General features: G+C 57.8%; 1 protein-coding gene across 1 annotated transcript; it reads right to left on the bottom strand.

Moving 5' to 3' along the window:
• Positions 1 to 250: 250 nt before the first annotated feature.
• FGD1 (FYVE, RhoGEF and PH domain containing 1) lies at positions 251 to 16,352 on the bottom strand. Its single transcript, XM_020980045.2, has 18 exons — positions 16,215 to 16,352; positions 8,017 to 8,145; positions 7,719 to 7,896; positions 7,185 to 7,560; positions 6,890 to 6,979; positions 6,287 to 6,435; positions 5,802 to 5,958; positions 5,573 to 5,711; positions 5,245 to 5,303; positions 5,008 to 5,154; positions 4,814 to 4,906; positions 4,600 to 4,679; positions 4,152 to 4,182; positions 3,369 to 3,470; positions 2,835 to 2,960; positions 2,382 to 2,543; positions 2,147 to 2,290; positions 251 to 1,583 (listed from the first exon to the last, which is right to left on the bottom strand). Exons 1-18 carry the CDS (start codon positions 16,318 to 16,320, stop codon positions 1,251 to 1,253), a joined length of 2,601 nt encoding a protein of 866 aa, XP_020835704.1. The 5' UTR covers positions 16,321 to 16,352; the 3' UTR covers positions 251 to 1,250.
• Positions 16,353 to 18,600: the final 2,248 nt, after the last annotated feature.

The following is an 18,600-nucleotide window of genomic DNA, read 5'->3' as shown; positions in this document are numbered from 1 at the left end:
TGTTTGAAAACTAGTCTTCCAGCTTTGGAAGACCTCGGAGGAAGAGGAAGTCCCAAGCTCTGCAGGCCACAGCATATTCTCTTTGACAGTGGTTCCAGTTTCTAGGAACTTTGCCCCTTGACCTGCAGCTTTGTAACTCCCACACCCACTGCTTCCCTTTCCATCTACCTTTCCTCTAAAGGCTCCAGTTCTGTCTTGGGTTACTAGACTATTGGCCTCGCTCAGACAGATAAACACACAGTAATCAGGCTTCCTTGGAACTGCAACCAAAACTGTATTTTTCCGTTAAAACATCAAACCATATCTCCTTTTCCTAGTCCCCCAAATCCCCGCTGTCATCTGGTGTAGTGGTCCTGCCACTGGGGGGAAAGAGGAGATGCTAAAAGGCCTTCCAGTCCCAGCTGCATGCGAGGAGAGGGAAGGAAGCGTCCAAGTTAAGGCTTCCTCCCACCTCATTTTTTGGAGGTGAAAATTAGACCAAGAGAGCAGGGACTTGAAAACCAAAGAACTCGGACTCAAGAGACCAGCCGACCCCATCATTTTACAGATGAAGGCGTTGAGGCTCAGAGAGAAAAGGGAATTGAGATCAGAGACTATTAGTGCAGGACAGAATCTTAGAAATCATCTGTACCAAACCCTTGCGTAGGAGAAACAAGTCCAGAACTAGGAAAGGAGATGCTCCAGGTCATGGTAAATGAGTGATCAGGGACTGGGGTGAGGGGTGGGGTGGGGTGGGGTGGAAACGGACCCAGGGCTGACTCAGAAATTTCCTTTTTTAAGAACTAGAATTGAGAAGCCATTTAGTTCTCCCCAGTGCCTCTTTTATAGATGGCAACATTGAGTCGAGAGAGAGAAAGGATCATAAGAGTGTAAAAGCTGGAGAACGCATTGAAGATCAGCCATTGTTAAGAAAAGGACTTAGCACCATAGGTCCGAGTTGGAAGGGACCTTGGAGAGTTGGTGAAACAGGCCTATGGGGCGTGCAGCCTGCCCAAAGTCACAGCACAGCTGAGGCCTTTTACATGGGGGGATGGGGGTGGGGGTGGGGTAGGAGATGGGGAGGGCAGGGCTTTTTCTCTTTTTGAACTGCTCCGCCCCAAGTGAAAAACAAACATGAGGTTGGAAATTACAAAAACAAACCCCTCACATTTGGCTAAAATGTTGAAGAGCAAACCCCATAACAGGATCAAAAGTGCCCATGATCTGGAGTTCAAGTAACAAGGGGCAAGCAGCTTGCCAAGGGCTGGTGCTCAGCCCTGGAGTCCCTGCTTGGACGTGGAAGGAGGGGCTTCCAGCTCTGGACCCGGACCTGCTGCTATTGCTGAGGCTGCTGCTGCAGCAGCTGCTTCATCCTCCTCTCGGGACTCAAGAATGGAGGGGCCTGCCTGGAGCTCGTCCCCCCGGCCAGCTCGGGCCAACACCTCCATCCACCGCCTCTGAAGCTCCTCAGTCTCTGGGCTGAAGTACCAGGCTAGGTGACTCTGGGTGATCTTGAAGACATGGCGCCTTTCCTTGTGCTCATTGGCCTCTGGGGCCCCCACCTCAAAGCCAATAAGGGGCAGGCTTCTCTGGGCCTTCACATCCTAGGCCAGACAAATCAGACAGATGAGTAAGTATGGCCTCAAAGGAGCCTTCCCCCTCCCTCACTATACTCCAAGATTTTGTAGCAGTCAGTCGAGATTCTGCCTGGCTCGAAAGGCCCATTCTTCCAATCTGGCCTTAACGATTGCTTGTTTCTTGGCCGTCTAGTTCTTTATACTATTCCTTCCTATTGTTCAGCAGAGCCCAACTCTCCTTGGGAAGCATTCCTGGACTAATTTGGCCTGTACCCCCGTCTATGTTCTTCCTTCACCCCCTCCTAGGTCTGAGAGGAGAGAACAAAGATGAGGAAGAGAGAAGATAAGAGACCAGAGGGAAAAGAGGAATGATAAGGCCAGAGGGATGAAGAGTGGGAAGAAAAGAATGAGAAAGAGGAGAGTGTTAACAAAGGAGGAACGCTTCCCTGCCCCCCCCCCACCCTGCCCCAGTCCTGGAGGGAGGCACTAAGGCAGTCCAAGGGTTTGACCCCAAAGGAGGGGCAAAGCCAGGACTCCCAATGAAGAGGAAAGATGGGCACCAGGGTAGGGGGAGAAGAGTGAGAAGTCACCTGAGGGGCTCCGTAAATGTAGAGGACAAGGGGTTCACTCTCAGGGACCACAAACCAGGCCTTGTGCCAGCCCTTGGCACCTTTCTCCATGTAGTGCATGAAGCTGCAAACGAGGCTGTTCTCCGCAGCCACTGATGCTTGTTTCTGGGCCAGGAAGGGAGCCAGGGTTATGGTCAGAGGCCGAAGGAATGGCTACACTGGCTCCCTTCCCCAGGGCCAAGGCCTAAAAGCTCACCTCTAGGATGGAGCGTCTCCGTTGGGGTGTGTTTTGCCCTGGGCTTGGGCTGGGTCCCTGGGCCCCACACAAGGTGGTGTAGCAATCTAGGCACACGCGATTGGAGCGGTTGTTGTCATAGACCAGTCTGGCCCGGAACTCGGAGCACTTGCCGCATACAACCTGGGAGCCAGGCCAGGAAAGACCAGTGGTCAGGGCCCCCAGCCTATTGAGGGGAAGCCAGTGTTGGGAAAAAGGACAGCCCCAGGACAGGGGAGGGGAGGGGAGGCTAGGCCAGGAGAGGAGAGAAAGAAGAAAAAAGTAAATGTGAGGAGGAGAAGCAAGAAGTTGAAGAGGCCAAGCCAAGAGGGTTAGGGGGACGCCAGCCTGAGTGGCTCCCCCCACTTCCCTCCCCCAGGTTGGATCTCCAGAGCCACGTCTACCAATAACGTGTCTGGCCTGGCCTGTACTCACATGGCCACAGGCTTTACAGTGGTGCCTCCGTTTGGTGATCGGGTTGAAGGGTTCCTGGCAGCGCATACACATTGTCACCTCCTTCTCTCGGATGGGCGTTGGGGCACGCTTCCCAAGGTCCACATTCTGGGGGGAACCCCCAGCTTCCAGTGAGGCTCCCTGTGGGAGCACAATGGCTCTCCACCCCCAAGGCTGTAGTCCTCCCTGCCCTACTGTCCTAGCCTCTTACTTGGTGTCCCCCTGCTTCTAACCAAATAGAGGTGCAAGTTCTGTCATTCAAGGCTCTTCATAGTCTGACTCCAGCCTACATCTCCTAGGCTCCTGAGGTATTTGATTCCTACTAACCTGATCTCATGACCTGCCACCACCTTCCCTCTTCCCCATGTGTCACTGCAGGCCACTCCCACAATAAGAGCTCCCTGGGTGGCCTTGGTCAACTTGCTGCCTACCTGGGCCTAAGAATTCCTCCACTGTAAGAAAGGGAGAGGAGAGGGAGGCAGTGGAATGGCAGCAAGGCGCCCCACCCCCCATTACCGGTGAGCTAGGGGGCGTCTCATCCTCCTCTCGGTGGGCGGAGTTAAACAGTCTGAAGGTCTCCAGTGTGCGCTCGTGTTTCATGAGGGTGGCATGGATGGCCTGACAAGGGAGATTGGAGCTCAGAGATGAGAGGTCAGAGGTGAGAGATCCTCATCTCCTCCCAGAAAGGGCTCTGACCACATGGACATGGAAGGAGACTTCTTCCTCATAAGAATTTGGGGCCCACCGAGAGGTCAGTGCTATTCCCTATCCCTATCTTCGGATGCACACACGCACACGCACACACATGAATGGACACATGCACACACTCTCTGTAGAGGGGAAGGCTGAGGAGGCAGAGCAAGAAAGGTTTTGCTCGTGGTCACATAGGGGATCACAGCCTGGATTTCTGGGAAGGGATAGTCTTCAGGGCAGCAAAAAAGGACCCTGGGCTGTAAGCCAGGAGAGTCAGGTCCCAGCCTCAGTCCTGTCACTGACCCATTGTGGGACCCTGGGGACCTACCCCCTCTAGGCCCTTTCTAGAATGGGGTGAGCATTCCTCTCAGAGAAGTTGGGGGGGCTGAGTGCTGCATATGGTGTCCACTTTGTGACAAAGGAGAGTCGTTGGGGAAGGAAGGCTTGGGAAGTCTGATGAAGTGAGAGGGTTCAGTTGGGGGCAGCCTCCCTCCCCCCACCCCTTTCCTCTCTGATCTTTCCCATTCAGCATGCTGACATCATGACTGAGCCAAGCCAAGCTTCACCCCAGCTGCCAGGAGCCAGAGCCGCCAGGGAACTCATTACCTGGATCCAATCTTTCTTCTCCTCTTCAGTCCTGAAAAAAAACCAGACAGAGGAAAAGCTCATTTGTGATAACAACTAGTGACAATCTTCTGCCACCTTGCCAAAAGAGGGGAAGCCACAATGTGGGTAAATGTCACTGTCCAGGGCCACCTCTCATCATTAAGCCATATGGCCTCTATGTGTCCAGCCCATGCCTGGCTCTGGCAGATGCAATTTTTTGGTGGAGAGGGAGAGACAAGAGCTCAGTGGGACCTGTCCACTCAGCACCAGAGCTGCCCTTTGCCTCCAGCCTCATGAAATCAGAGGCATTGCACAAACATTTGAGGAATTGAATCATTCACTCCATGGAGTGACTGGCTGGGAGTGGACGATCCTTTGACAGCACATTGTCCCATTAGGAACCAAGAAAGGCCATTGTGGAGTTTCCCATCCCAGGGTCAGGAAGTACCTGGCCTGCAGCTCCAGAGAACGCTGCTTCCCGGACACCAGGAAGGTTCGGGGCAGGTTCAGGTTGGAACTTTCCTTCAGCTGGTGGAAGAGATGGAGAGTATCATGACAACCCTCCCCCCCAACTCCAGCAAGCATCCATCTATCCCTCCATCCATGCAACCTCCTCTCCCCAATACTGAACCCAACTCAGGTCACCTCCTGCTGGGACCTACCTCAAGGCCATCCACGTCTATGCAGGCTCGCACGCTGAATTTCTGTCCCAGGAGTCGGAGCTTGGGGACACAGTACAGTAAGCGGTCGTTGAACTGGGAGGCAAAGAGAGGAAGCGTATGGAGGAAGAAGAGGAGGAAGGAGGGGAATCTTCCTCAGTGACCAACCCCTGCTGAGTCCTGGCTGGCACCCTTACCAGGATGAGGTACCGATCCTGAGTGGTCCCATTCTTGGCAGACAGCTTGAGGATGTGACCCTCCTTGATGAGCTCATTTGCAGGGCTGACAATATCCTCCTCCCCTCCAAGTAACTCATAGACCTTCAGGAGTTTGTGCATTCTCTCCTGGGGACAGGACAGACAGCATGGTGCCTCTCCCCTGAAGATCTCCCAACACCCATTCCAGGACAGGCTGGGGGACCCACAGAGCCTCACCATCTTGCGTATGGCAGCATTGGAATGCTCAGCTGCGGTAGCGATCAATTCCAATGATTCTAGGAGACACAAAACAAGGACTTCAGATTTGGACAAACTACTCTGGGGCAGGGGATGCTTTCACCAAGAAAGTGGAGTACAAACTGAGCCTTGAATCTCTTCCACCCACCCATCCACCCACTCATCCATCCACCCTCCCTTCCATCCATCCATCCACTCAGAAATCCAGGCAGTCAATCATCCATGTAGCCATTCAGGACCCAGTTACCACTGTGGAGAAAAAATGCACCTCATGCCACTCCCCTCTCCCCCCAGCCAGGAGACTCACTCTCTGCATCCTTGCTGTCTGGGGAGCCATGAGGAAGCTTGAGCAAATAGTCTTTGAGCAGCAGCTCATATCGGGGAATGCGCTGCACGGGTTCCAGCATGTGGTGTTGCAGGGTTAGGTTCCCACAGGCCTCCTCTTTCTGGGGAAAGGGGGCCAGGCTAGGGGTCAGGCAGGGCCCCATGGTGCATGGGAGCTCTAGGCTGAGCATCTTGGGGGCCGCCTTGCTCACCTGCACCTCGTGGATGATGACCTTGAAAGGAGCCGAGCGCTCTGTCCATGTATTCACCAGTTCTACGGCTCTGTCAAAGTTCTTGACGTACTCACCATACATCTTCAGGAATGGCGCGAGCTTCTGCAGGATGTCCCCGATTCGAGGGTACCGGTCCCTTTGAGGGAGTGGGAGGAAAGACGAGGGATGGAGATGCCGCTTTTCCTCCCCTTTCCAAGACTAGCCTGATTCTTAATCAGAAGCTGGTCTGAGTCTTTTGATTTTGGGAACTCATGGCCTACCAACCCACACATTTACAGGAAGAAACTGAGGCCAGGGGGGTGACTCTGGATCTGAGAAGGGCAGAACCAGAAGGGACCTTTGAGGTCATCTGGTTTAGCACCCTCATTTGACAAAGGAGGAAACAGAAAGCTAGAGAGGGGAAGGGCCTTGCCACCTCTGTGCCTGAAAATCTAGTGCCTGACAGAGCAGGAGCAACTCCTCACCACTCTTCCATCCGCTTCTCCAGCTCTGGTAGCAGAAACTGCTGGTGGAAACAGTAGATGGAGCAGATGTTGGAGAAGATGCCATGCACCACGTCAGCTGGGAAGGAGCTTCGGGTCCGGGCCTCCTCTAACAGCCGGGCACAGAACACCTGTCAGGGTGGAGAGGCAGATGTGCCCAGGGTTGGGTTGGGCCTTCTGGGGTCTGGTGACTCAGTTAGAGAGGTTACGGTGGCATGAAAAGTTGAGGAGGGACAGGTACAGGTTTAAGGGGAAAGGGGCTCACAACCAGGGCTCTGGAGTTTGGGGGAGCGTTGGCCTTTAGGACGGAGGGATTAGGGGTATAATTAAGAGGGTAGGTGAGCTTTGTTTGTTCTCAGGGGTCTAGCTTAAGTTGGAAAGGTGAGGGTTGGAATGAGGGGGTGCTTAGAGGGGCCTATCTCCCTTGGGGTGGTGTGTGGTGAAAGGTTCGCTTTGTGGGATTGAGGTTTGAAGCTGCCAGAGATGACAAGGTTTCCCTAAGGATCCTCCTCTGTGAGGTGGAGGTGTTGGGGCCCCAGGAGCAGAGGGTGCACCCCAGAGGGGCAGCAGAGGAGGGGGCGCTACCTGGTCCAGGAGGTGCAGCCGTGATACGTAAGCCTTTTCAGTCTGCAGGAGTTCATTGGCAATATGAAACACCTTCTGCTGAACTGTTAGCTGTGGAGAGCACACGGGGGGGGGGGGGGGGGGGGCCATGAAGGTGAACCCTGCCTGGGCCAAACCCCACACCTCAGTGGGGCTGGCTTTCTTTCCTCGGTGGCCAGAGACTTGGGGCCAAGTTGTCTTGCCTTGAGTTTTCCCATGGCTTCTTCACCTGCTAGTTCTGGCTACCTCCTAGGGTCCCTCCCAGATCCCAGCCTACCTCTGAAGAGTCCTGTCTCTCCATTCTGGGCCTGGGCAGCCCCTCTCTCCCCTCTTCTTCATCATCTTCCTCTTCTTCCTCATCCAGGTCACTATCCGCCTCCATGGGGCTTTGTTGAGGCTGTAGAGGGGCAACAGGGAGCAGGCTGCTGGGGGGCCCTGGGGTGCATTCGGTGTTGCCGCCACCGCCGCCATTGCTGCTGCCGCCAGCATTGGCCAAACAGGTCTCCTCATTGGTGGAGGGTGAGCTGATGCTGCCGATGCCACTGTCTCGGTTGGGTGCCTTCTCCCCCGGAGCAGACAGGAGGAGGCACGGGGAGCCCTCCTTGGAGTCTGACCCCGTTGTCAGCTCTGAGGGCACCAGGATGGCAGGCTCTCTGGAGGAGGAGACATGTGCCAGAGAAAGGGCATAGCGGGCCAATGCCCTGCTAACAGCTCCTTTCTGGGTCACCCCTAACTCCCCCTCCCCATTCTTGCCTCCCTGCTTCTCCCACTCCCACAAGGCAGCCCCTCTCCAGTCCCACTCCCTACTCACCTCTCAAACCTCTCAATCAGGGAGGACACAGCTGAGGCCCCTCCACCTGCCTCAGCCCGAGGTTGGGAGGCCCTGGTCAGCCTGGGGTCTGCAGGGAGCGGGCGGGAGGGTGCCGGGGGAATAGGTTCCAGCAGGGGGACCAGCCGGGGGCCCAGGAGGTGGGCTGGCTTGGGGGGCACTGCAAGACAAATTTGAGGGGGTAACCCCCCCCCAGGCACTTGGCAGACCCTCTCCTTTGGGAGGCCCTCCCCATGCCCCCTCATCCCTCCCAATCCCCACCTCCCAAACACCCACTCACCCTGAGGCTTGGGCCCTGGGGGCCTCTTGGAGGGAGAGGGTTTGAGACTGGGAGTCTCACCCGGGCTTCCCTGGGGGCTGGGTTCCAAGGAGAGACTCTTGACAAGTAGCCGAGGCCCTGGAGGCAGCCCTGGAAGCAACCCAGATGTGGGGAAGGTGCTGTGGAGGCCAGAGCAGTCTAGAGGCCCAGTGGGCTCACAAGCAGACAGGAACTCAGCCAAGCTACCTCTCCTGCTGCCTTCCCCATCTCAGAGCCTCAGTTTCCCCCTGTCTAATCTGGGCTCCCTGGGTTCTTGATCCACAGCCTTGCCAAGGGCCAGCAGGTGTGCTGGCCACAGGCTTTCAGCTCCCATGGTGCCCTATTTCCTCTTTCCCTTTCAACCTCAATCCAGAGGGCCTAGGCAAGGTGGGGCAGAGTGGCACAGGACGGGGCCTGGCCATGCCTGGGAGGGAGGGATATGTCCTACTGCAAGCCCTGCCAGGGATCAAGAGGGATGATTCATTCTGGGAAGACAGAGAGAGAAGAGGGGTCAGGGGAAGAGGGACAGGCCCTCAGGAAGGACTCAGCAAGCTCGGTGAGACAGAGACAGCAGGGAAGTAGGCTACAGGTCTCTTTGCTTCAGGCAATGGGAGCCATGGCAGTTTCCGGAGCAGAAGCTATGAACCCTAGCCCAGAAGCTGTCAGGGTCCTCACTTACCTATGGGGTCAGGGGAGTGCTAGGTCAGGCCAGGACTCCAGAAAGCAGATATTTTAGCAGAAGAGCCTTTAGCCATATGGAATGTGAGCTCCAAGAGGCCCCCAGAGGGGAAGGGACTTGTCCAAGGTCACTCACTTAGTCAACTTCCAATTCAGTTTTCTTTGCACCTAATCTCCTACCTGCTGCGCCATTGGTTAGACCACTGGATCTTTTATATCCTTGGAAGGTCAGCCAGGGACTCTGTGTGTGTGTGTGTGTGTGTGTGTGTGTGTGTGCACGCCTTTGTCTCAGGCCTCCCCACCCCCCCAATCCTGTGCTCTGCCTCTAGGAATTGGTATGACTGCAGAACAAAGTATGAGGCTTTCAGAAAGCTGGGGCTGCCTGAAAGAGCCAGTGTTGGAGTTTCAGACCTTGGGTTCAAATCCTGCCTCAGTTACTTACTCCCTGTGTGATCTTGGCCAAGTCTCCTCTCTTTAAAATGGGGCCTTGGAAGGAATAAATTATCAATCAATCAGCATTTATTAGGCACCTACTACATGCAAGGCGTTGTGCTAAGGGCTTCTTGCCTTGAGGTCCAGCTGCTGGCCCAGGGGCTGAAGCCCTGCACTAGGCCCTCAGGAACATGGCAGCGACCTCCCCCCGAACCTCCCCCACTTCAGCTGCTCCATTCGAATGGGGGAGGCAGCAGGCATGGAAATGGGGACGCTGGAGAGAGACAAGCGCCCTGTGGTACTCCCAGAGCCCCATAACTACCAGGTGAAGGAGGTGTGATTTTTATTCCCATTTTACAAATGAGGAAACTGAGGCCAAGAGAAGTGAATTGACTTGCCCAAGGTCACACAGGTAAGAAGTGTCTGAGGCTACAGCTGGGAGATGCCATGGCACTGGGGCTGGTGTCACCTGAGTTCAAATGCAGCTTCAAATACTTCCTGGCCGTGTGTCCCTGGGCAAGTCACTTATCTCTGTCTGGGTACTCACTGGGTTGTGTGAGGATCAAATGAGATGACATTTATAAATCCCTTGACATAGTACCCGGCACACAGGAGGTGTTTAATAAATGCATGTTTGCTCCTCCCCCCCACCCCCTTCCTGCCTCCAGGGCCAATATCCAATCCACAGCTGTTCCTAGCCTCCTGGAAGGGCCAGGGCAGGACCTAGCTGAGCGGGAATTCTAACCCAGTCTGAGCAGGCCCCTCTCCCCAGACCAGTGGGGCTGGGAAGGGTTAGGGATCCGTCGGGGTCTTTAGATAGATATCTTTCCGTCTGTCACACCGGGCAAGAAGGGATGGAAGGAGGGTCAAAGGGCTTGAGTACCAACCTTGCCTCTGGCCACTGTGCAGCTGTGTGGGCTGGGGGAGAGCTCCTACTCCTCTGCCCTAGGGGAAGAGGCTGCCCCCATGGCCTCAGCACCTTCTCTCCTCCTCACCATCTCTGAGGCCAGCAATGGGCAAATGGGGGACAATGGAGTTCATAGCTAATGTTCCCTGGACTCAGTGAAGCCCTCCTGCTATTCTTATGGCCAAGATGGAGAAACACTTGAGCTGGAAGTAGTAATGTGGAGTGGTCTGGGGACCAACCGTCTATCCCATGTCAACTCTGAGGGAAGGAGGGAGGGAGCAGAGAGAAGGGACAGAGAGGGGGGATGGAGGGAAGGGGGGGGGAGAGAGAGGGAGTGGGGAAAGGAGGGAGGGAGCAGAGAGAAGGAACAGAGAGGGAGAGAGGGGGGATGGAGGGAAGGGGGGGAGAGAGAGGGAGTGGGGAAGGGAGGGAGCAGACAGAAGAGACAGAGAGGGAGGGAAGGAGGGGGGAAAGGAGAGAAGAGACAGACAGATGGACAGAGGCAGAGCATTTATCTGGTGCTCACTCTGTGCCAGGCACTGTGGCTAGGCTGGAGCTGAGAGGGCTGAGGAGGAGCCTGGTGCTCTGCTTATCACCAGAGGAGGAAGGTTCTGGTCAAAGTAAACCGTGTACCCCCCACCCCAGGCCTGGGGAGTCGCCTGAGCTAATGCCTGAGGGAGGCTTGGGCAAGGGGGTCCTCGGGGTCACAGCCTGTCAGAGTGGACTGGAACCTTCGCTTTTTACAAAGGGGTAAAGTGAGGCCTAGAGAGGGTAAAGTATCCCCACCATGATCATCCCTGGTTGGATTCTTGAACAGGGACTTGGACCTGGGAGGGCCCTTCCTACCTTGAATAGATTCAGCTGAGTCTCAGTTTCCTGACCTGTCCAATGACGGCTGAGTTTTTGCCCCACACCACACTGGCTCTGAAGCTGAGGAGCCAGGACCGGAGGCTGGGGCCCTGTTGTCTTCTGGGTCCCTGCTACCTGAGGCATCTCAACACCAAATGGCCTGCTCAGCCCAAGAAGGTCCAGTCCAATACAGCCTGGCCCTTCCTAGGCCTCTGACGTGCCTGTGGGCCCCCATGGCCCTTACACTTGGCTGGTACTGGCTCTAGGGAGTTCTCAATTTGAGGGGAATGACAGTTGTGTTTGGTGACTTTTTCTTTGTATTCCTTCCCCTTCTGTTCCCACAAACGCTGACTGTTACCCAGAAGCACTTGCTACAAGCTCTTTTGCAGCCCCTGATCTAACCAGGGAAGGAGGGTGAGGGTCTCCAGCCCCATGTGACAAGCGGGAGACCAAAGTTTGGACCCTACCCCAATGCACATATCTTTCCATGGAGGGCCACCCTCCCTGCCCTACCCTGGCATTCAGAATGGGGCCTTCTGGAGACACTATCGAGCCAGGCCCCTGTGGGAATCCTCTCAGGCTTCAGGCCCCCAGGAAGAGGATCCGCCTGCCGACGCTAAGGGGGGAGCGCTTCGCCCTGGTCCCCAGTGACAGGTGTTTCCTTCCCCCAGCCAGGGCCCCTCAGCCCCACTAGGCAAACATCTGGCCAGCTCCAGCTCCACATCTGTCTAAAGCATTAGGGAAAGTGGGGATGGTGACTCAGACCTTGGGAACTTAAAGGTACAGGGTCCCTTTTCCTGGAGACTCTGGGAGGAGCCTAAACCAGGCTTGGCAGCAGGCCTCCCCCTTCCCTGATGTTCCACGAGGGAGACTAGGCCTGCACACCCAGTTTTGGTAACTGGAGTCCCAGGCCCAGACAGAGACTGGGTACCCAAGAGGGAAATTCGAGAGTCTGATTCACTTTCCAGATATAGGGGAAAGGGCATTTTGCAGACCCGAGAACTCAGGCAGAAGACCGGGCCCTCCCGGGCCCTTCAAGGACTGGCACATTCATTTCCTCTCCCGCCCAGCTCGGATGGCCCCTGGCATCTGACCCTTCTCCACCCAGCCGGCTCAGCTCCCTTGACTCTGACTCCACACTGGAGCTCCTTCCCCCACGGTCTCACTCCCATGCGCCACTGCCACCAAGCACGGGGTCCCCAAGCCCAGCCTCCCACTCTTGGCACAAGTCCAATCGGACGACCCTCCGGGGCCTCCCGTGGGCCTCCTGAATCACATCCAGCCCTTCCTTGCTTGGCCCAGGATCGAAAGCCCGCCACAATCTGGCCCCCTTTCCAGCCTTTTCCATCATTACTCAGCCTTCCAGCGAAACTGGCTCATTCACTCTTCCTTGAACCTGACACTCTATCTCCTGCCTCCTGGCCTTTGCCAGGCCGTTCTCCAACCCCCACCTCCCACCCCCAACATCTGAAATGTTCTTCCTCCTCATCGCCACCTCTTCAAAGCCTCACCTTCCTCCAAGGCTCAACTGTCTGGGAGCCAGTGACTCGACTCCCCTCCCAGTCTCCTTCCCAGCACATAGTAGGCACTTAAGAAATGTTTCAACTGAATGGAACCTTAGAAATCATCCAGCATAACCCCCTCATTTTACAGAGATGGAAACTGAGACTCAGAGAGAGAAAGGGACTTGGCCAAGGTCATAGCTAGCAAGCAGCAAAGGCAGGATTCCGATCAATCCCCGGTCTCTGGAGCTTGCAGTCCACAAAGTGAAGGAGTTGGCCAAGAATGGTTTAACAGACTAGCTGGGGGCAGGGCGCGCTTTTTCATCAGCATCAGTAATATTTTCTCAACACTTTCTGAAGTCTAGAAACCAACAAACCAGTCATCACGCAGGGGCAGGATCTGCCTTTGGAGATAGGAGGTGGCAATGCTCACGCTGACCATTGGGTGTCCCTCCCAGCTGGCCCCCGTGTTCTCCTGAATCCCTTGCTCGATGACCATTCCTTGGACCTGGGAGGTCCTGACCAGGGCTAGGTTCCGAGATGGAGACAGCAACCAGTGGAGACCTGGGGGCTAGACGACTAGGAGCTGGGAAGTCAAGGAGCCTGGGTCTAGTCTAGCCCCAGCTCTGCCTCAGTTTCCTCTGCTGTTAAGGGCGGCCTGAGCCTCTTCTCAGTCGCTCTTCCACTTTTCCACCCCAACACTCTCAGATGTGAGCACTTCTCTCTCCTTCCAAGCCTCAGTCCTCCCCACTTTGACTCCCTACTACCTCTAGAAGCCAATACAGCCTGTCTAGTGTGCATTTCACACCCTTCCCTACTAAGCCTCGGCTGCCCACCCGCCTTTTGCAGCCCTTCATCACACATTCCTCCTCTCTACCCACGGACACAGCAAGCAGGGGCCTTTATACAGGCTGGTCCCACCACGGACACCTCAGGTTCTGCCATGCCTACTCTCTTTCAGTAATCACCTTCTCAGTCCTGACTCACATTCTCTGTCTTGGCTCCACCAGGCACTTATCCCTATAGCTGACAGATGGGAGAACTGAGGCACACAGAGCGGAAGGGGCTTACCCAAAGTGGCACAGCATGTCAGATCTCCTAACTCCCCATAGCCGGGAAAACCGTTCTCCCCCTGCCAAGCCTCCTCCTCCTCCAGACAGAGGCTTCACGAGGAGGAGACCTGTAGACTGTGGCCAAATGAGGCACCAGCCCTGTTCTGGGACTGGAGCCGTATCTGGGGAAGCTCCTTCAGTGATGGCTGCTGTCCTCCCTCTGGCCTGTGCTCTCCTAGCCTGGCCATACTCACTGATCTGAGCCTCAGTCTCCTCCTCTGTGAAATGGGGAGAAACCAATGTGCATGGCTGACTTCTTAAGGCTCCTGGGAAGAAAGCACTTTGCAAGTCTTGAAGAGACATCATTCTACAGGACAGAGATTATTTTGCCACCTGTGTGTCTTTGGGCCAGTCACTCCCCATCTATGTGCCTCGGTTTCTTTCTCCTCCTCTGCCAAAGGACAAAGTCAGGCTTGGTGGCCTCTGAGGGCCCTCCTAGCTCCCCATCTCTGATCTCCAAGTGGCCCAAAGTCAGATATCCCTCATCCAAATCTGAGTCTCACACTGGCCACTGAGGCCCCCCCTCCCCGGCCTAGGCCCTGGGGCCCTCTAGCCAACAAATCACACTTCATACCCTGGCCCCTATCCCCCAATCCAGAGGGCCCTGAGGACCTTCCTTGAGTGGTCTTTGCCACTTATGGGGGCTGCCAACAGAAAGAGCTTCATCTTTGGGGGATGGGGGGAGGGCATGAGGTATTTAAATGCAGATATCTGTCCCTCCCCCTCCACCCAAGGAGAAGGAGGATTTTTTTCTAGGGAATGGTGGGGGGCATCTCAGCTGAAAGTTAGAATAAGGTAGAGTAATTCTCAGGGCTTCCTCAGTTTCCCCCATCTGTCACCTAGTCCCTGACTGAAGGGAAAATGAGGAAGCTCAAAGTGGGGAAGGGCCTTTAGAGACCATCATTTTATAGTGAGAAACTGGCCCAGAGAAGCTGGGGTGAGGACCATCAGGTTCGAACTGGGAAGGGACCTCAGAGGTGCCCTGAGTCCAAGCCTTCAGTTCACAGATGAGGAACCTGGAGACTCAAGAAGGTGGAGATGATAGGGCCTATGTGCCTGAGCTGAGACCCCCAAGCTCTCCCCACTCAGAGCCACAGCCTCCTGACCTCAAGGCTCCAGCTTCATGCCAGCAATCAAACTGTGGACCTGCTGCAAAAGCCCCCTGGGATCTAGGCCAGACCTTCTACCCTCCCCTCCCTTGGCCAGGCTTAGCCTGTCTGGCACACCTCTCTGCTCCAGGCTGGCCCAATGGCCCTGGTCAGCCAGATTCCACTTATCCTTTGAGACTACCTCTAGTAAAGTCCTTCTTGCCAGGCCCAGGGCCCTCGTCAGGGCCAGGCTAGGTAGGAAAGAGCTCTCCTTTCCTGGGCCTACTAAGCTTTTGGTCCACTGGACAAGAGGTGGAGATGGGGAAGCTGGGTCAGGGTTTGGGTGCCGGCACAGGGAGGGGCCAGGTTCTGATGGACCGGGCCCAGGGCCCACAGGATTCCAGGGGCTCTGAGCTAGAAAGGGCATGATGGCCAGCGCTACAGACAAGTAGCCAAGTGGTCTATGCTTGATGCCTCCATGAGAAGGACTTGAGGACCTCTTCACTGAGTGGAAGGAGCCCTATACTTAGCTGCTGGGTCCAGTAGGCCCCCAAAGCACAGGGCCTGGCCCAGCAGTCTGACACATAGTAGCTGCTCACTACAAGCTCAGTACCACAGTTCTCATCATTAAGAAGAGTTGGAGGGGGCAGCTAGATGGCGCAGTGAATAGAGCACTGGCTCTGGAGTCAGGAGGACCTGAGTTCAAATCCAGCCCCAGACACCTGACATTTACTAGCTGTGTGACCCTGGGCAAGTCACTTAACCCCAATGCCTAGCCAAAAAAAAAAAAAAAAGAGCTGGAGCCTGAATTGGCTTCTCAGGCAGTTCCCCTCTCTCATGGCGCAGACCTTTGGTGACTTGTCTGACCCTGGCCCCACGTCCAGAAAGAACATGCCTATCTGGCACCCTCAATGGGGTACCCGAGATGAACAGCTGTCCAGCTGTGCATGAGCCAGGGCAAAGGACATGGGGGGTATGCACCTTCCTGCTGCTGCTGGACCCTGGACCTCTGTCAGGGCTGCTGTTCTCACTGAGCCTCCAGCTCTTTCTCAGGAAAAGTGAAGCCAAGGTCTGGATGTCCCCCTGCTCTGGCTCCCTGGGCCTGGGTGCACATGAGTCATGAAAATTTTCTTTGCCCATAGTGACCAGAGGATACCGATGATTGTAATGATCGGTAGGGACCAACCCCTGTGTAAACAGGAATCCCCTATGGGTCTCAGTTTCTTCCCACATAAAATGAAGGAGCTGACCTAGGTGGTTTCTGAGGACCTCTCCAGCTCAAAGTGGCCAGGGGGAACATAGGGGAGGAGGAAAAGAGGAGGGGGAGAGAGGGACAGGAGAGATGGAGGCAGGGAGGGGGAGAGACAGAGACAGAGGGAAACAAGGAGGGGGGGAGAGATGGAGAGGCAGAAGAAGAGAGCACAGCAGGGGTGGGGACCCCCGGCCCGCCTGCCCACCTGTCTGTCCGTCCGTCCATCTGTCTGCCTGCCCGTCCTCCAGCGTGTCTCCCATTCTCACCCCTCTGGCCACCTGCTCAGCTGCCCCTCTTGGCTCCCCCCCGGCAGTACGGCCCCCGTGTATCCCCCCACCCCCTCATGCCCAGCTCACTCACCAGGCCTGGGCTGGGCCCCCTCGATGTGGCAGGAGAAACGGCCGGGCCGCGGGGGCCGAGGGGGCCCCGGGCTCCCTGGGGGGGCGGCCCCGCCACTGCCTTGCATCCCGCCGCCGAGCCTGCTGCCCTCCTTCTTCTTCCTCCTCCTCCTCCTCCTCCTCCTCCTCCTCCTCCTCCTCCTCCTCCTCCTCCTCCTCCTCCCGCCGCCGCCGCCGCCGCCGCCGCTCCCGGCTCCCGGCTCCCGGCTCCCGGACCCCGGCGTCCCCGGCGCCCGGCCGCCCGCTAGGGCCGGCCTGCACCCCCCGTGCACGGGGGGCGGGGGCTGTGGGGGACAGCAGCGGGGGCGCGGGGAGCCGCCGAGCGGGGCATGGCGGGGCCGGGCCTGGGGGAAGGGGCCAGGGCCGGGGCGCGACGTAGATCCGGGCGCGGCGGCTCCGGGGGGCGGCGCCCCCTCCCCGGTATCCGGGGAGGAAGCTGCCGGCGGCTGGCCCCGCAAGGGGCAGGGCTGCGGAGGCGGGCTCTTCGGGGGAAGGGGACGTCTGCGCAGGGGCCCCGGGACTCCCCCAAACCCCGAGCGGCTCCCTCTCAGCCGAGTCCGCAGAGGACGCAGCCCCTCCCTCCCCAGGCTCCGCCGATCGGCCCCTCCCCCACCTGCCCCTCCCCCACCGGCCCCTCCCCCACCGGCCCCTCCCCCTGCCTCCTCGGCCCCCTCCCCATCCATCCCTCCCTTGCCTCCAGGCCCCCCCCCGTCGCCCCCGGCCTCTCCCCCTGCCTCCAGGCCACCCCCTGTCGGCCCTCCCCCATCGGCCCCTCCCCCTGCCTCCACGGCCCCTTCCCCATCCATACCTCCCCTTGCTTCCAGGCCTCCCCCCCGTCGGCCCCTCCCACATCGGCCCCTCCCCTTGCCTCCACTGCCCCCTCCCCATCCATCCCTCCCCTTGCCTCCAGGCCCCCCCTCGGCCTCTCCTCCTGCCTCCAGGCCTCCCCCCGTCGGCCCCTCCCCCTGCTTCCATGGCCCCCTCCCCATCGATCCCTCCCTCTGCCTCCACGGCCCCTTCTCCATCCATCCCTCCCCTTGCCTCCAGGCCCCCCCTCGGCCTCTCCTCCTGCCTCCAGGCCTCCCCCCCGTCGGCCCCTCCCCCCGCCTCCACGGCCCCCTCCTCATCGCTCCCACCCGTTGCTTCCAGGCCCCCCCGTCGTCCCCTCCCCCCGCCTCCACGGCCGCCTCCACCGCCCCCTCCCCATCCATCCCTCCCTTTGCTCCAGGCCCCCCCTCGGCCTCTCCTCTTGCGTCCAGGCCTCCCCCCGTCGGCCCCTCCCCCATCGGCCCCTTCCCCTGCCTCCCCGGCCCCTCCCCTGCCTCCCCCCCCTCCCCATCCATTCCTCCCCTTGCCTCCAGGCCCCCGCCTTCCCCCGTCGGCCTCTCCCCTGTCTCCAGGCCCCCCCCGTCGCCCTTCCCCATCGGCCCCCCCATCGGCCCTTCCCCTTGCCTCCAGCCCCCCTCTCGCCCTGTCGACCCCTCCCCTTGCCTCCACGGCCCCCTCCCCGTCGATCCTCCACTCGCCTCCAGGCCCCCCTCGTCGGCCCTCCCCCGTCGGCCCCTCCCCCTACCTCCAGGCCGCCCCCCATCGAACCCTCCCCTTGCCTCCAGGCCCCCCCTAACCACCACCATGGGCCCTGCTTCCACAGGTTCCACTCTCCTGTCCTTCTGAGCCCCTCCACTGGTTCCCACTTGTCTGACCACTCTCACTCCTGGGTCCTTAGTCGCACAAAAGCCCACTAGAAGCGCGTGTGTGTTTGTGTGCTCACTCGCTCACACGCGTGTGAGTCTGGATTCTGTGTGTGTGTGTGTGTGTGTGTGTGTGTGTGTGTGTGTGTGTGTGTGTCTGGGGGTGGGGGGTGAGTGAGTTGGCCTCTGTGGGGGAGGGGAGGGGGCAAGTGTTCCTTTGTATGTCTGTGTATTTCTGGACCAGGTGCTCGTGCACGTGTGTGTCTGGGTCTGGCTGGGGGGGATGGGCATGTGGTGTGGGGGTGGGGAGGAGGACTGCTCCTTTTTCCTCTTAGGGCCCCAGGTATAGCCCAGGGTTACCAAGACTTCTGTGAATCCTCCCAACCTAAGCCCGTCCAGTCATGTGTGTATGCACCAGGAAAGTCGCTCCCAGGTCGGCTGAGGCAGAGGGGGCTCAGAGGAAGGGAGACAGGTGTCCAGGCACAAAGGGCTGGTCAGCGATTACTGTGGCCGCAGCCCTTGGGGTGCTTCACCTGGCTGGCCATCGAGACTTGAGCCTGCTGATGTAAGTGCTGTCCTCTCACCTCTCTAGAGATCCGAGGCCCCAGGAAATCTTCCCCAGGTTTGGGACATAACACTCACTAGGTAGGGGAAAGG

This window comes from Phascolarctos cinereus, unplaced genomic scaffold (genome assembly GCF_003287225.1).
Source record: "Phascolarctos cinereus isolate Bilbo 61053 unplaced genomic scaffold, phaCin_HiC Scaffold_8;HRSCAF=390, whole genome shotgun sequence".
NCBI lineage: Eukaryota > Metazoa > Chordata > Mammalia > Diprotodontia > Phascolarctidae > Phascolarctos > Phascolarctos cinereus.
Note: the sequence above shows the minus strand (reverse complement) of the source record. Positions and strands in the feature narration are given on the sequence as shown.

Excerpts from the sequence above, each read along its gene's own strand:
- FGD1 (XM_020980045.2), bottom strand. The coding sequence starts at position 16,320 with ATGCAAGGCAGTGGCGGGGCCGCCCCCCCAGGGAGCCCGGGGCCCCCT. Across the intron at positions 4,183-4,599 it reads TCTCTGGAGCTGCAGGCCAG|GACTGAAGAGGAGAAGAAAG; the intron begins GTACTTCCTGAC and ends GTTTTTTTTCAG. Across the intron at positions 2,961-3,368 it reads AGACGCCCCCTAGCTCACCG|AATGTGGACCTTGGGAAGCG; the intron begins GTAATGGGGGGT and ends GGTTCCCCCCAG.